This window comes from Schistocerca nitens, chromosome 1 (genome assembly GCF_023898315.1).
Source record: "Schistocerca nitens isolate TAMUIC-IGC-003100 chromosome 1, iqSchNite1.1, whole genome shotgun sequence".
Classification (NCBI taxonomy): Eukaryota; Metazoa; Arthropoda; class Insecta; order Orthoptera; family Acrididae; genus Schistocerca; species Schistocerca nitens.
Window position 1 is genome coordinate 823114717 of NC_064614.1, and position 16025 is coordinate 823130741.

The window sequence follows — 16025 nt, forward strand, 5'->3', positions numbered from 1 at the left end:
TACCTGCTTAAAAGCAGTAATTTCTTCTTTTGAGCCATAATATTATAAAAATGATGACCGTGACAATATTAGTCATATTCTTTCCTAGTCCATTTGGCAAATGGAGCAAGAGAAAGACGACTATCTACGTGCTTATGAGCCTCGATTTCTTTATCGTGCCAACAGCCGTGTTGCGTGTGTTACATTTAAATGGACGTACTAGAATACAATGCCGCCATTAATTATTTGTAATGGCAACCAAAGAGGCCGTCCAGAATTGCAGTTCGGGGATTACATCAACTCACTGGTAAATCTTTGGACAAGCTATGCTGAGCTGCAAGGAAACGACATCGCAGAATAAATCCTCGTTGTACCCAAACCACTGTCTTTTGTCGTGCGGCCCAAAAATTTTTACTTATCTTTGCAGTTAAACAGCAGTGTGTTGTCTTTTTCATTGTAGCAAATTGTGGACGTCGATTGTTGAATGTCTGTGAAGTTTTACTTAATGAAAGCTACCCCTGTATTCGACATCGTTAATGGACACCTGTAGGATGGTGTTGGACTGTAGGTTAGCCAGTGTAATGCGAGTGGTGTAAGAAATGTTTACAAACTAGTGTTTGGCTGGCAAGGAGAGGAATGCTATAGCGTAAGGTGCCTTGTCACCAGATTTAGCGCTAGTGTCCTGGATTAAATTCCAACTACCTTTGCAGTGTTTCGTGAAGTGAGAGCGTGTGACACTTCCGACGGTGATTCGGTCGATTAAACAGCTGACCAAACACTTGGAATTTCTCAGCCAACAATACTGTACACCGCTTGCTTTCTTTAGCTGATTAGAGCTTGCTAGGTTGTTCAAATGGACACCAGGTAGCTGAGTGTGTGTGTGTTTATGTTGGTTGCGCAGGCCCGGCAGTCACTCTGGAACAGGCCGTGAGACGGCACCTACAGCGACCACGGGCCGCTGACGTCTTCACACGGCAGCATGGCGAAGCGGGTTGAGGGCTCGGCCCCCGTCAAGGACCGCATCCACTGGCAGCAGGTGGCCGCCGCCACAATCGGTGAGTCCGTCTGCACAGTCCGTCACTCGTTCCAGGGACACGAATGTCAAGTTCCTCTCGTGGGGATATGGATTTTATTTTCTTAATTTTGTTTTTGGCTATGCACCCATTCAGCCAACTCAGGATGTTTTTGAAGACCGTTATCGTTAAGTCAGCTTTTCATCGTCTTTAGCCATCTGACATCCACTGCCGGGTACAGTCCACCTCTAGGCTTTTCCTACATCTACATCTACATACATACTCCACAATCCACCATACGGTGCGTGGCGGAGGGTACCTCGTACCACAACTAACATCTTCTCTCCCTGTTCCACTCCCAAACAGAACGAGGGAAAAAATGACTGCCTATATGCCTCTGTACGAGCCCTAATCTCTCTTCTCTTATCTTTGTGGTCTTTCCGTGAAATATAAGTTGGCGGCAGTAAAATTGTACGGCAGTCAGCCTCAAATGCTGGTTCTCTAAATTTCCTCAGTAGCGATTCACGAAAAGAACGCCTTCTTTCCCCCATAGACACCCACCAGAGTTGCTGAAGCATTTCCGTAACACTCACGTGATGATCAAACCTACCAGTAACAAATCTAGCAGCCCGCCTCTGAATTGCTTCATGTCCTCCCTCAATTCGACCTGATAGGGATCCCAAACGCTCGAGCAGTACTCAAGAATAGGTCGTATTAGTGTTTTATAAGCGCTCTCCTTTACAGATAAACCACATCTTCCCAAAATTCTACCAATGAACCGAAGACGACTGTCCGCCTTCCCAACAACTGCCATTACATGCTCGTCCCACTTCATATCGCTCTGCAATGTTACGCCAAAATATTTAATCGATGTGACTGTGTCAAGCGCTACACTACTAATGAAGTATTCAAACATTACGGGATTCCTTTTCCAATTCATCTGCATTAATTTACATTTATCTATATTTAGAGTTAGGTGCCATTTTTTACACCAATCACGAATCCTGTCCAAGTCATCTTGTATCCTCCTACAGTCACTCAACGACGACACCTTCCCGTACACCACAGCATCATCAGCAAACAGCCGCACATTGCTATCCACCCTATCCTAAAGATCATTTATGTATATAGAAAACAACAGCGGACCTACCACACTTCCCTGGGTCACTCCAGATGATACCCTCACCTCCGATGAACACTAACCATCGAGGACAACGTACTGGGTTCTATTACTTAAGAAGTCTTCGAGCCACTCACATATTTCCTTCCATTACTTTCATTATCGGTTCACCTGATTTCTGCCCTTTACGACGATTTACATTACTTTGAATGAAACCTTCCACACTAATGAGGCACTGCAACCTGAAATGAAATGCTACTAAACGTAACTTGGATAGTCAGGCACAGCCAGAATATTAAGTGACATAATCCACATTTTACAAGGGATTCCAGTTATGAAACTTCCTGGCATGTTAAAACTGTGTGGCGGACTCGGGACCTTTGCCTTTCGCGGGCAAGTGCTCTACCAACTGAGCTACCCTAGCATGACTCGCGCCCCGTCCTCACAGCTTTAATTCCGCCAGTACCTCGTCTTCTACCTTCCAAACTTCACAGAAGTTCTCCTCTGGTTTGCAGGAGGGCTTCTGTGAAGTTTGGAAGGTAGGAGACGCTGCATTGCGTGCACTGTTCGAATACTCGAGCCTAAAGGCAACCACACCGCAGCCGGTGAGCTGCGTACTCCGATCCAATTGCCGGCGCGGAGCACTTTGTGGGGCATTGTTCGTGTCTACCTGAGAACGCACAGAGTGCTTCGGTTGTTAATATCTTTTATTACTTTACAAAAGTTATAGTTAGATTATTTTATCAAGTACATACTAATGAGTTCATTGAAGAAAGACTTTTCACCCTTCTACATTTGACATTTTGTTCAGCTGATAAATAGTACTGAAGCTGTAAGTTTTAGCTCGCAAGCCGTATTTTGGCTGCCAATCCACTGGCTCCACGTCAGCTAAAGCAGTTGCTCACTGTATTTAAGCATCGTATGCAAACTCACACGTAACAAAATGGTTCAAATGGCTCTGAGCACTACGGGATGCTGAGGTCATCAGTCCCCTAAAACTTAGAACTGCTTAACCCTAACTAACCTAAGGACATCACACACATCCATGCCCGAGGCAGGATTCGAACCTGCGACCGTAGCGGTCGCGCGGTTCCAGACTGAAGCGCCTAGAACCGCTCGGCCACTCCGGCCGGCTACACGTAGCAAATCACCTTGGATGCAAATTGCGATAAAATGTTCTGTCTGACGTCGCTCCCGTGTTCTAACACTTTGGACGACAGTAAACAATGACGGATGCAAGAGCCAGATGTTTTACACCCGTGTGTTTCGAAACGACACGTACCGATACTTCATTATATCGTCCACTAAGTCTTTCTTTATCTCCAGGGATCTAGATTTTGCTTGGTCCATCGACGAGTACTAACCCATCCGTCTGGCTAAATATTCCACTCATGTACATATCAGGTTAAATATGAAACATTTTCGATTCCAGTCTACTCCCTGATTCATTTGTTTTCTCGTATATCTTATTGATTCCTAACAATCTACTTATTTCTCACTAAAAACCTTAGTTTTTAAGAAGCTTTCTCTTGAAACGTCCATATGTAGCTGGCCTAAGTCAAAACTGATTGTAAACGTTTTACTTCAGAATGCTAGAAACTTAATTTTGAAAAACGCCAGCTTCAGCAGACTCCCATGGAGTAAGCGGTCTGATGATAACAGGAACAGTGGTCGTAGATGGTCACTAGTAAATTAAATGAACATCTTTGTAAGGTTGGGACTGTTTAATTATATTAAAAAAATTAAAAAATGTAAACGGAATCGCTGGCATCCAATAGAAATAAGATAAAGTACTTCAAAAAAATTTAAAACCTATTAAGTTTAGAAAAATAACTGGAAGCCATTTTTGCTCTTCTCCTGTTCGACCAGTCGTTTCTTTCAAAAACACTACTAAAATTCAACAACTGGTTCTACGACTTTGTTATTCATTTATACAGCTTCCTTTCTGTTGTGTTGATTGTACATTTGTTTGGGCATATGAGGATAGACACTTTCAAACTCGGTTTTAGAAGGTATTCCATTATTAATTTTTTTTAATTTGTCTTTACTATGAACAGTACAATGTCACCAGAAGAACCAAGTCGATTCAGATATATTACATCGTCTGATATTCTTTATTATTTTTCGCTGTTTAGAGAACTGAGTATTTCTTCTAGGGACAATCAATATGTATTTTTTGTAATATGAATAACTTGTATTTATATTTTGGAATTTTGACAGTGCTGGTAAAGTATATTGGGACGGGGAGCTCTTACGGAGTTTGGAGACACACTTTTGTGAGTTTTGTTCTAACTCTTAGTTTAATAGTACGGGATCCAGTTACGTTAGCGATAGGAATTTGGCACAACAGGTTTGCAGCTGTTACTCGTGGTAGAGTTGGAGAGGACCACAGCTGGGACAATGGTATGTAAGTAAGGGAAAGTGAAATGAGCGTGGTTCTTGGAGAACGTGAAGGCGACATTTAGGTAACGTGGGCCAGTGTGGAATAGGTAGCTAGTGTCTCTTGATGAATGATAGGGAGTCATTCGAAGAGATCTGCATTACGACGTGCTATAAACCGTATGATTTTCCTGTAGTGAGGGAATAAGATGTAGCAAGTTGTTGGCGTAGAATAGCGTATCTGTGGAATGGGTAGGGACAGTATTTCTGTCTTGGAGAAGAGTATTTTGACTTTCAGTTGTAGGTGCAATTCAGAGGGGATAGTTCACAAATGCTACATTGGCATGTATACTGCAAGTTAGGATATGGTTTGTGGATGAGACTACACCTGCGCTGCGGACTCAATTGCGGGGGTCTTGCTGTCTCATTATGTACAGTACATGCTGTAGGTAAGGTATTTGTACTTAGTGTATCCCTCCGTCTGAAAAGTCCCGAGACTGCTTCTGCTGCTGTCGTGTAAGCGGCCTCAGTGCACTAACTGCGGTGGCAGCTTGAACTAAAAACTGTTAACCGGAGATGAGCACGGGACCAGTCAGTTGTGTGCAGACAGGTTTACTTAAGGGATGTGCGACCGCTGTGTGATCGTTGCTGTGTCGTTAATTGCAATGTAGGAACATTTACCAGTAGTCTTCAAGACACTCTAGAGAATGTTTTGAAGATACGGCAATAGAAAAAATGGCTCTGAGCACTATGGGACTCAACTTCTGAGGTCATTAGTCCCCTAGAACTTAGAAAAAATGGTTCAAATGGCTCTGAGCACTATGGGACTCAACTGCTGAGGTCATAAGTCCCCTAGAACTTAGAACTACTTAAACCTAACTAACCTAAGGACACCACACACACCCATGCCCGAGGCAGGATTCGAACCTGCGACCGTAGCGGTCGCAGAACTTAGAACTAGTTAAACCTAACTAACCTAAGGACGTCACGCACATCCATGCCCGAGGCAGGATTCGAACCTGCGACCGTAGCGGTCTCGCGGTTCCAGACTGCAGCGCCTAGAACCGCACGGCCACTTCGGCCGGCATACGACAATAGAGTTTGGAGGATAGTCCTGTAACATTAACGTAGACGAGCTACGAATTTCAGTTATCTTACTGTCCTTCATAATAGTCACCTCCCATAGCTACGCGCCGCTGAGCTCTGCGATACATGTCCTGGAAACATTGCACAGTGTTCCTTTGGGATGATGTCCCAGACCCGCATCACCTTTCGTTTGATGTCAGGAATATCGCCAAATCTCTTTCCTTTCAATGCGAGTATGAGTCGAAGGAATAGGAAGAAGTCTGGAGAATTGAGATCCGGCGAGTATGGTGGGTGTTCAAGTTGCACCACCTCCTTTTTTGCCAGGGACTGTTTGAAGATATTGGCTGTGTGTGGCCGAGGGTTTCCGTGAACAAAGAGCCAACTTATTCTCTGAGATAGAAATTCCTTGTGGATAATGCCTTGACTATCGAAAAAGATTATGAGCACCGCTTTTTGCGTGATTTTTCAGCTCTGACCTTTTTCCGACGAGGTGATGTCGGAAACGCCATTCCATGCTATGTCGTTCCGTTTCAGGGTCGTACCGGAGACACCAGGTTTCATCCTCAGTGACAATACGATTCAAGAAATAGAGTGTCGCATCCACCGTTTCGACAAATTCCTGTGAACCCTCTAAACGTGCCTGCTTCTGGTCGTCGTTCAAGTGATATGGCAGAAGACGACAACAGGTTTTCCTCTTCCCTGGGTAAGATTTTGTCGCACGGATTCACAGTTCATCTGCAGTTCATCCACTATCATGCACACAGTTGAGCGACGGTCGTTCGTGTTTAATGTCCTCACTTTTTCAGTGTTTTCGTCACTGACGGCGATCGCCGGTTGTCCGATACGGCGATTGTCAGAAACACTTTCCCAGCCTCCTCGAAAACGGACGAACCACTCGTACACACACACTTCATGGACACTGCTTGATCTCCATAAACACATACCAGCATTGCAAGCGTTTATTTCAGTGTCTTGCCAAGTTTAAAACAAATCTTTAAATTGATCCTTCGGTAGTTCACTGTCCTGTTCTCAGGTCAGAACCAAGGACTAAACATGCACTTTGTCCAACAAGTCCAACACGGAACACACACGACGCTCAAATGAACTACGGTGGGGGCAAGTTGTCAATACAGGCCGCTACGTAGGTGAAGCATTGTGAGTCGCCAGTTTTGCCCGATCGACCGTTCTGACTTCATTCACCAAACTTTATTGTCAGAGATTGTAGAACGCTTTGTAACATGACTGTCACTTATCACTTTGAGATTTAGTTTCAGCTCTGTTATGATTATCTGATACCTCGATGTGTGAGCTTGGTACGTTTTGCTGGAGCAGAAAGTATTCGATATCTCGCCAGAAGGAGTGAGTATGCATGGCTCGGCGGTGCTCTAGAGTCGGTAGGGGGCTGTTCACAATGTGTCAAGAAAAGCAGGGAACGAGCATCTTCTGCGTGGCAGCCACTTTTTGCAGAACTGATCCTGTTTCCCGAAATGCTTGCTGTGGGCAGTTTCAGGTACCAAACCAGTTGGCTCTGGTACGTTGCCGCTAGTCGGCACAGATTTCCGCAGAGGGTGCTCGAGGGTGAGGTTTGCCTTTCTGTCTGCAGATCTAAGAGGAGCGTTTCCCTAGCGAGGGAAAATTCGTTGCTTCCTTACGAAATTACTGGCTTTCCAATCCAGAAACGTACCTCTGCCCCTAGACGCGGTGCGGACAGTGCAGGCCAACGGAGAGAGACTGTTCGAAACGAATCCAAACCTCATCAATCGTTATGATGCTTGTTGCAAAATTTGAGTGGGGAGTTTCTGCTGCTTTTCCCTGTTTTCAACGCGGAAAAGGAAGCTTATTCGTCCACCACAGTGGCAGGAATGTACAGTCTTTCCCCTGTGTGGAGCTTGGGAACTGGGAGAGTTCAGGAGAGAAGAGAGCTGTGTACTGTTCACTGTTAGCTGTTCATTTCATTAGGTGTCCGTCCCCCGGTAGCTAAGTGGTCAGCGCGACAGACTGTCAATCTCAAGGGCCCGGGTTCAATTCCCCGTTGGGTCGGAGATTTTCTCCGCCAAGGGACTGGGTGTTGTGTTGTCCTAATCACCATCGTTTCATCCCCATCGACGCGCAAGTCGCCGAAGTGGCGTCAAATCGAAAGACTCGCACCTGGCGAACGGTCGACCCGACGGGAGGCCCTAGTCACACGACGTTTATTTATTTCATTAGGTTAAGTAAAAAATTTTCTGTTCTCGATCTGAGTTACATTTGAGATCCCTAACGTCCCACAACTTCCCTGTGGTTAGGTGACCCTAGCATAATAAATAACAGCAGCTGCATTTCTAGGTTGTTTGCTTGATTGTGACGAGTTTCCGTTGTGTGCTGTTGTCAGGCACTGTTTGTAAAGATGTAAGGGATGCAGAGTTGGTGACGAGTGTGAAGCTCTCACATGTCTTTATAGCAGGGGTAGTTGGTGCACAAGCTACTTAGTCTTATTTAGACACTTTCCGGATCAGTTATTTGTGCCACTGTTCAAGTTGATTGTAGCATGTGTTCGATTTAGGAACATTTTGAATACTTCCCATTTCATGTCCATTATAATTATCCGGGCTGTTATGCCGTGGTCGGTTGATGAATTCTGTGTCGATTCCCAACGTTTCGTCTCCGACTGCGGGAGACATCTTCAAGGGGGTCCGTAGCTCGATGGAAGGTCCAACACACCCACTGGCTCGCTACACAGAATTCATCAACCGACCACGGCATAACAGCCCGGATAATTATAATGGACATGATATTTCCGGCCGTGAAAGTCTACATTTTAGTAACTTTCCATTTCGTTTATCTGGGCACTAAATCAACTAATTGCACACTGGTATATGTTTACTTTGCAGTACGAGGCATGTAATTTTCAACGTGACGCATTAAAACCATTATCTTAATGTTTCTCAATTTTTTGTGAATTCAGTTTTGAAACTTTTTGCACTGATGGGCATGGTTGGATATGGAGTCAAGTAGGTTCTTGTGGTACCTACAGTGGTAAATAAGAGCACAATGGATAATGATTAATGGGAATGTAGAAACATACGGACGAGTAAGGCTGGAGCAACAATATTGTGAATAGAGAGGGCTTTCCCAGTTTTGAATTCGTTATGAAAGTTAACTTGCTACATAACTTTATCACAATAGGTTTGTTTAGGATGCATCAGATGAGCTGGGTTGCTGGGGAGATTGTGGACCTAGATAAAGGATAGGGGCCTAAAGATCTTGTCTAGCAAAAGTTGTTTCAGTGAAACAATTGTCAGACCGTCAAGGAAGTGAAACTGGACCAGCACATGACAATGTTGCAGTCCTGCGTGGGGAAACAGTGTCCACATAACAGAGACTGATGTATAGCTTAATTAAGCCATAACACCCATCACTGATAATGTTAGATCTACACCCATACAATCGTTACCTGTCCTAGCAAATTCTGCTCTGCAATATGTAAGGAGGGAAACAGCTAAGATAAACTTGTTCAAGAACCACATCTCATAAGAGCTCTCCTTTGTACGATGCCGTGCAAAATCCACCAACAACTCGTCGGAAATCAAGCAAACCTCAAACAAACATCCACCCAATAGGTCTCACCTCTTTCCAGCTGTGGATGCGAAAAACCGACCGATTAAAACCAATACAGGTATCTTAGTTTTGTTCTGAATAATCGGTATTTTTCGTTTTTAGTTTGCTCTCGGTTATAGCATGTGTTTTTTTTTGTGCTAACAATTGAGCAAAAAATCCGGAATATCAGTTAGCCTTAGCAGCAGTGCTCAAATTTTTCGTTTTTAAGTAAACCTTCCAAAAACTGGATAATTTTTATTTTAGGATTTGGGCAGGTTTGAACCGTTCTGCTATTAAGGAAAATCGGAAAAGCGATCAGTTGTGTTTTAATAACAATGCCGGCAGAAACGACCAACAAACACATAGCATAAGAATTGGTACAGCATTTCAGAGACATTACTTTCCCTGTTGCAGTGTGTCGTGTCTTATGGTACGCTTGTACGTGCAGAGTGCAAAACTTGTCCCTACCTGGTCTACGTGGTATTTTCTCGCTGTCATCGCTGGACATCAGTTGTATTGCAGAAGAGCAACTACCCTAGGCTGGCAAGATTCTTACGAAATGATGTATCAATGAAGTACAATTTGCTTTAAGGATTTCATTTGCTTTCAAGATTTGTTTGCCATTTATATGAAATAATAAAAGAGGAACGGGATTATGGCAACAGCAATAAATAAAAAATTTAACAATAATTCAGTCATACTACACAATAAAAATGTAGCTGACCTGCTGCTTGTGTCTACATAATAAGCCTTTATCTCCTTGTAGCGCCTGAAAGCGGACAAATTAACACGATAAACAGAGTTCTTCAGCCTCATTTTTCACCCTTTAGCACTCACTATTCGTAATGCCCCAGTAGTGGTCCGATCCCCGATGACAACATGATTTTCGAGCAGAGTTTCAAAAAAATTAGAATCAGCATGAGAATACTGGTGAAAATATCTTCTTTTTTTGCGGTGTTCAATCACTTATCACTTTTCGATAAAAGCGGTGAATGGCGGACGGTCTAAATTTCCATATTTTGATTCAAAGTATCTTGGAACTCACAGTGTCGAAATTTTTCAATCTTCGTTCGTTTTAAATATGAAGATAGTAACTGTTCTCGAAAGAACAGATACCATTGATGAACGTGCAGCTTCTCAAGAATAAATAATGATTAATTGAAACCCTCATGTTCCGAGAGGTGTTGTTGATATACCTCCGTGGGGACAGCTGAAAGTCTGTGCCCCGACCGGTACTCGAACCCGGGATCTCCTGCTTGCATGGCAGATGCTCTATCCATCTTTTTTTTTTTTTTATTAATCTCATTTTGTTCGTTGTATCTGCTCGGGGCGGCCGTCGCAAGACACCCGTTTCAGTTCGTCGTTGATCCATTAACTCAGTTTTTTTATTACAGAGGGCAGCTAACCCTCTGACCGAACACGCTGAGTTACCGTGCCGGCAACCATCTGAGCCACCAAGGACACAGATGAATAGTGCGACTGCAGAGACTTATGCCTTGCACCTTGTACGCTTCCCGTGAGACCCACATTCCCAACTGCCAACAATCTACATACTTCCTAACAGATATTTGCCCATTCACTCATTACTCGAGCGCGCTAAGGGGACGATTCCCGTAAGAGTTCGGGCAACCTGTGCGCATTCGCACAGACGAAGGTCAATGGCCGGGTAGTCATTCTATCTGTATATGTAGATAGTAACTGTCAGGAACATTACGTATGTAGATTGTGGACAGTTGGGAATGTGGGTTTCACGAGAAGCGTGCAAGGGATAAGTCCCTGCAGTCTCGCTATTCATCTGCGTCCTTGGTGGCCTAGACGGATAGAGCGTCCGCCATGCAAGCAGGAGATACCGGGTACGAGTCCGGGACGGGGCACACATTTTCAGCCGTTCCCATCGAGGTATATCAACAACACCTGTCGGCAGCTGAGGGTTTCAATTAATTATCATTTGTTCGATTTGTACATTTAGTACAGGAAATAATAGGAATAAAAATAGAAAAAGCCTGTTGTTTGAGTGGTTTTAACAGCAGGTTAAACTCGTCTGGAAGAAACCCGAGATAATCTAAAACCTATGTAATCTGTTGTTGTTATGGTCTTCAGTCCTGAGACTGGTTTGATGCAGCTCTCCATGCTACTCTATTCTGTGCAAGCTTCTTCATCTCCCAGTACCTACTGCAACCTACATCCTTCTGAATCTGCTTGGTGTATTCATCTCTTGGTCTCCCTCTGCGATTTTTACCCTCCATGCTGCCCTCAAATACTAAATTGGTGATTCCTTGATGCCTCAGAACATGTCCTACCAACCGGTCCCTTCTTCTAGTCAAGTTGTGCCACAAACTTCTCTTCTCCGCAATCCTGTTCAGTACCTCCTCATTAGTTATGTGATCTACCCATCTAATCTTCAGCATTCTTCTGTAACACAACATTTCGAAAGCTTCTATTCTCTTCTGTTCTAAACTATTTATCGTCCACGTTTCACTTCCATACATGGCTACACTCCATACAACTACTTTCAGAAACGGCTTCCTGACACTTAAATCTATACTCGATGTTAACAAAATTCTCTTCTTCAGAAACGCTTTCCTTGCCATTGCCAGTCTACATTTTATATCCTCTATACTGCGGCCATCGTCAGTTATTTTGCTCCCCAAATAGCAAAACTCCTCTACTACTTTAAATGTCATATTTCCTAATCTAATTCCCTCAGCATCAGCCGACTTAATTCGACTACATTCCATTATCCTCGTTTTGCTTTTGTTGATGTTCATCTTATATCCTCCTTTCAAGACACTATCCATTCCGTTCAACTGCTCTTCCAAGTCCTTTGCTGTCTCTGACAGAATTACAATGTCATCGGCGAACCTCAAAGTTTTTATTTCTTTTCCATGGATTTTAATACCCACTCCGAATTTTTCTTTTGTTTCCTCCACTGCTTGCTCAATATACAGATTGAATAAAATCGGGAAGAGGCTACAACCCTGTCTCACTCCCTTCCCAACCACTGCTTCCCTTTCATGTCCTTCGACTCTTATAACTGCCATCTGGTTTCTGTACAAATTGTAGATAGCCTTTCGCTCCCTGTATTTTACCCCTGCCACCTTTAGAATTTGAAAGAGAGTTTTCCAGTCATCATTGTCAAAAGCTTTCTCGAAGTCTACAAATGCTAGAAACGTAGGTTTGCCTTTCCTTAATCTGGCTTCTAAGATAAGTCGTAGGGTCAGTATTGCCTCACGTGTTCCAATATTTCTACAGAATTCAAACTGATCTTCCCCGAGGTCAGCTTCTACTAGTTTTTCCATTGGTCTGTAAAGAATTCGCGTTAGTATTTTGCAGCCGTGACTTATTAAACTAATAGTTCGGTAATTTTCACATCTGTCAACACCTGCCAGTATAATCGATAACTGGGTTTCAGCGATAACTGGCATCGCTAGATCGAGCAAAGAGGGTTGAGGGATTCCAACTATCCCTTCAAATCTGGGTTAAGCTGAACTGCTTGAGGAAGGGTCAAGGGGGGAGTGATCACACCTTGAAGAAGTAGGGTTCCGGTTCACCTGCCGACTGCGGCTGCAGAGAGAAGAAGCACACAATAGAACTATTGTTAACGAGTGCGTCTTTGGAGCGTCTGACGACGATCTTAGGACACTATACTAACAAGGAAACGGCACGAGCGTGGGGTCGGGGATTTGGCCGAAATTTTGTGTGGTGAAAGAGGACCCCTAACACCTCACGTGGTTAAAATAATAGGACGGACTACCCGGAAAATCCCGGGAAAAATCGATCCAAAATTTCTTAAGTGCCTTATGAGTATAAAATGTACGTTCATTGCCGAGCCGCCTTCTGGCCTAGAAGTTAACGGCTCGGCCTCTTACGCCAGAGGGCTCGGTTTCTATTCTTCCTCTACCACTTTTTTTTCTTATTTCATTCTCTTTTGCTATTCCACCAATTATTCAGAAAGTTTTTAAACCTATATTATCTTTAACAAGTTAGTTACATTATTGAATAAAAATTATTTTCTTTTTGTCCAACAACACAATTCATGGCAGTGGGTTTTCCATTTTCCATTGTAAAGTGTATAAGGAGAATCATTGGGTTTTTAATCAGAATAACAAATCCGATTGGGAAACATTCAGTTTTTATACATATAATAATTATAAACAAGAACCGTAGTGGTAATTATTGTAACAACAAACAAAGCAATAATTTTTTCGACATCTTGCGCAACATATAAAAGCGGATTTTGTACAATCACAGGGCGTTTGCAATAAATCTGTACAAAAATATGACCCATTAACATTTACGAAAATGTTTTGTGTTTCTGATAATTTTGAGGCAAACCAGACATATTGAATCATGTCTCGGAACATTGGTGACGATAACTGATGGTGAATTACAGAATGTATTTTTACGCAGTCTTCAAGGGAATTAATTTCGCGATTCTCCTGTAACAATGCGCTGCAATTTTGCAAGCAACAGAAGAAAAGAAAAAAAAAGTGCCGAGGGAGGAATCAAACCCGAGACATCTGCGGTAAGGGTCCGACCGCTAACCATGTAGGTCAGACGGCGGCTTGGCAATGGGCTAACATTTTATACTGATAAGGCACTAAGAAACTTTGGATCGATTTTTCTCGGGATTTTCCGAGTAGTGCGTCCTAATATTTTAACCACGTGAGGTGTTAGGCGTCCTCTTCCACCACACAAAATTTGGGACAAATCCTGGACCCCACGGTCGTCCGTCTCCTTGTAAGTGATAACGAGTGCTATGGACTGGATGTCAGATTTGGACATTTTCATTTCACTAAAGATATCGTACTAGCAAAACCACATACAGTCCGAGTGTACCTCTCTGGGCGTGACACTCGTGTGTTCGGATGCCGGCAGCTAACCTGAGCACGCTGTGCGTGGGCTGCGCCATGGGCTGGACGGCGCCGGTGCTGCCCGAGCTGGAGCGGCTGCTGGAGCAGCCAGGCGCCGGGCTGGTGGAGGGCGAGCCGCTGACCGCGGCGCAGGGCGCCTGGGTGGGCGCGCTGCTGCCGCTCGGCGCGCTCGCCGGCTCGCTGCCCGCCGGATTCCTCACGCACCGCTACGGCCGACGCCTGCCGCTGCTCGCCTTCGGCGCACTGCTCTGCGTCGGATGGCTGCTGCTGCTCTTCCACGAGTGGGTCAGTACCACACACACACACACACACTTTGACAGGTTGGATGGGTTGACAGGGCTGGAAAAAAAAGTTTTTTTTTTTTTTTTTTTTTTAAACACCAGTCGGTTAATCCTTTCGGTGCTGTGGACGTACATACACGTCCTGCTACCCCTGCTACCCCGCTACCCCGTTCCCCAGGTGCTTGGGCCAACGAGAAATACACGACCTGTAACGAACTTGTGACGTCACACTAGTTACCTTGTCTTGCCCACCGGACATCAGCGTGTAACTGAAAAGATACTCGCTATCTGTCGTGTGCTGTCGACAGCGTGCATGCATTTAACGGCGCAGTCAAGAATTCTTAAACTGGTCTGAAAACGTTACTCGCTTCCTGCTGGTACTCGGAAGACCTGCAGAGCCGTGTGCTGTGACATGCGCGCCACAGACCGTCTTCCTCACGCCCCTCGCCAGCTGCTGTGGATGTGCATACGTGAGCTGCTCGGGTTTTCCTACAGAGCAATGGACGTCTGTTTGCCTCCTGCGCAGTCGACTTCTCACTGCTGCCGAAAAGCTACTTCCATAACGCGCTGAATAAAAGAGTTTAGAATGTTTATCATACAATAAATGTGCCTCACAAAGAACCTCTTTTCAATATCTTGAATTGTTTAACGAGATATTACTATTGTTACGAACAGACGATTAGCAATGCACAGAAATGTGAATGAGCGCGTCTGGCCACGGCCGTCCATCGGGTATTAAATCCAGTAATTCGAGAACGAAATGAGGTATCATTCTGTTCTCAATTTAAATAATATTCTGGTATCATATCTACATTTCAGTCGCTGCAGTGTATGAACTAAGAACATCCATACTCAAAGTCTACACAGGCCGCCATTGTGGCCGAGCGGTTCTAGGGGCTTCAGTCTGGAACGGCGCGACCGCTATGGTCGCAAGTTCGAATTCTGCCTCGGGCATGGATGTGTGTGATCTCCTTAGGTTAGTTATGTTTAGGTAGTTCTAAGTTCTAGGGGACTGACGACGTCAGATGTTAAGTCCCATAGTGCTCATAGATATTTTCAAAGTTTACACAATGCGTTTTTACCTCTGCAAAACCTTTAAAATTTTGTGCATTGTTTTACTTAAATTGACATATCCAGTAACTATGCTATATAACAAAAAGGAATTCAGTCCTTTATTGAGGGAAGATACCAGATTGTAAGATACGCAAAAATCAATTTTTTTATACAACATTTTTCGAAAAATCAGATAAGTATTTCATATGTGCCAAAACGCCGTCCCCAAGTACAGACACCAGCATTTGCGAGAGCAGAGCCGTAACAATAGGCCCCCTTAGCACGAAATGCAGAGAGCACATCTCTAACAGCAAAAGTGTTAAAATGAGTTTTTGTGGATTTCATTGGATTTTTGTCGATTTTCTTATTGATTGTGAAGTAAATCAAATGACAGCTATGCTTTGTGCAGCGTGTTTCGGAAATTCATTTAAAATGTATGGAGAAAAGTAGTTGCTGTATCACAGATGATGAAGATAGTATCATAAAAATACGACAGCTTCTAATAGATTTGTTAACATATGGCTGTTTGGCTGCTTTCGGTAATCTACGGAAAGAGTAAGTAACATATATGAGTGTAACGATGCCTTTTGGTGACGTCCATAATTACTTTTGGAATCACCATCAACAATAAGGTTGGGAAAAGAGAAAGAATGATCTTATGCCA

At 43.9% G+C, this 16025-nt stretch overlaps 1 protein-coding gene across 1 annotated transcript in view; it reads left to right on the forward strand.

Moving 5' to 3' along the window:
• Window positions 1-958: 958 nt before the first annotated feature.
• Window positions 959-16025, forward strand: part of LOC126205078 (facilitated trehalose transporter Tret1-like) — a 35556-nt gene continuing 20489 nt past the window's right edge. Inside the window, exons 1-2 of the mRNA XM_049938869.1 lie at window positions 959-1034; window positions 14032-14312. Coding sequence (XP_049794826.1) covers window positions 959-1034; window positions 14032-14312 — 357 coding nt within the window. The remainder of the gene's footprint in view (window positions 1035-14031; window positions 14313-16025) is intronic.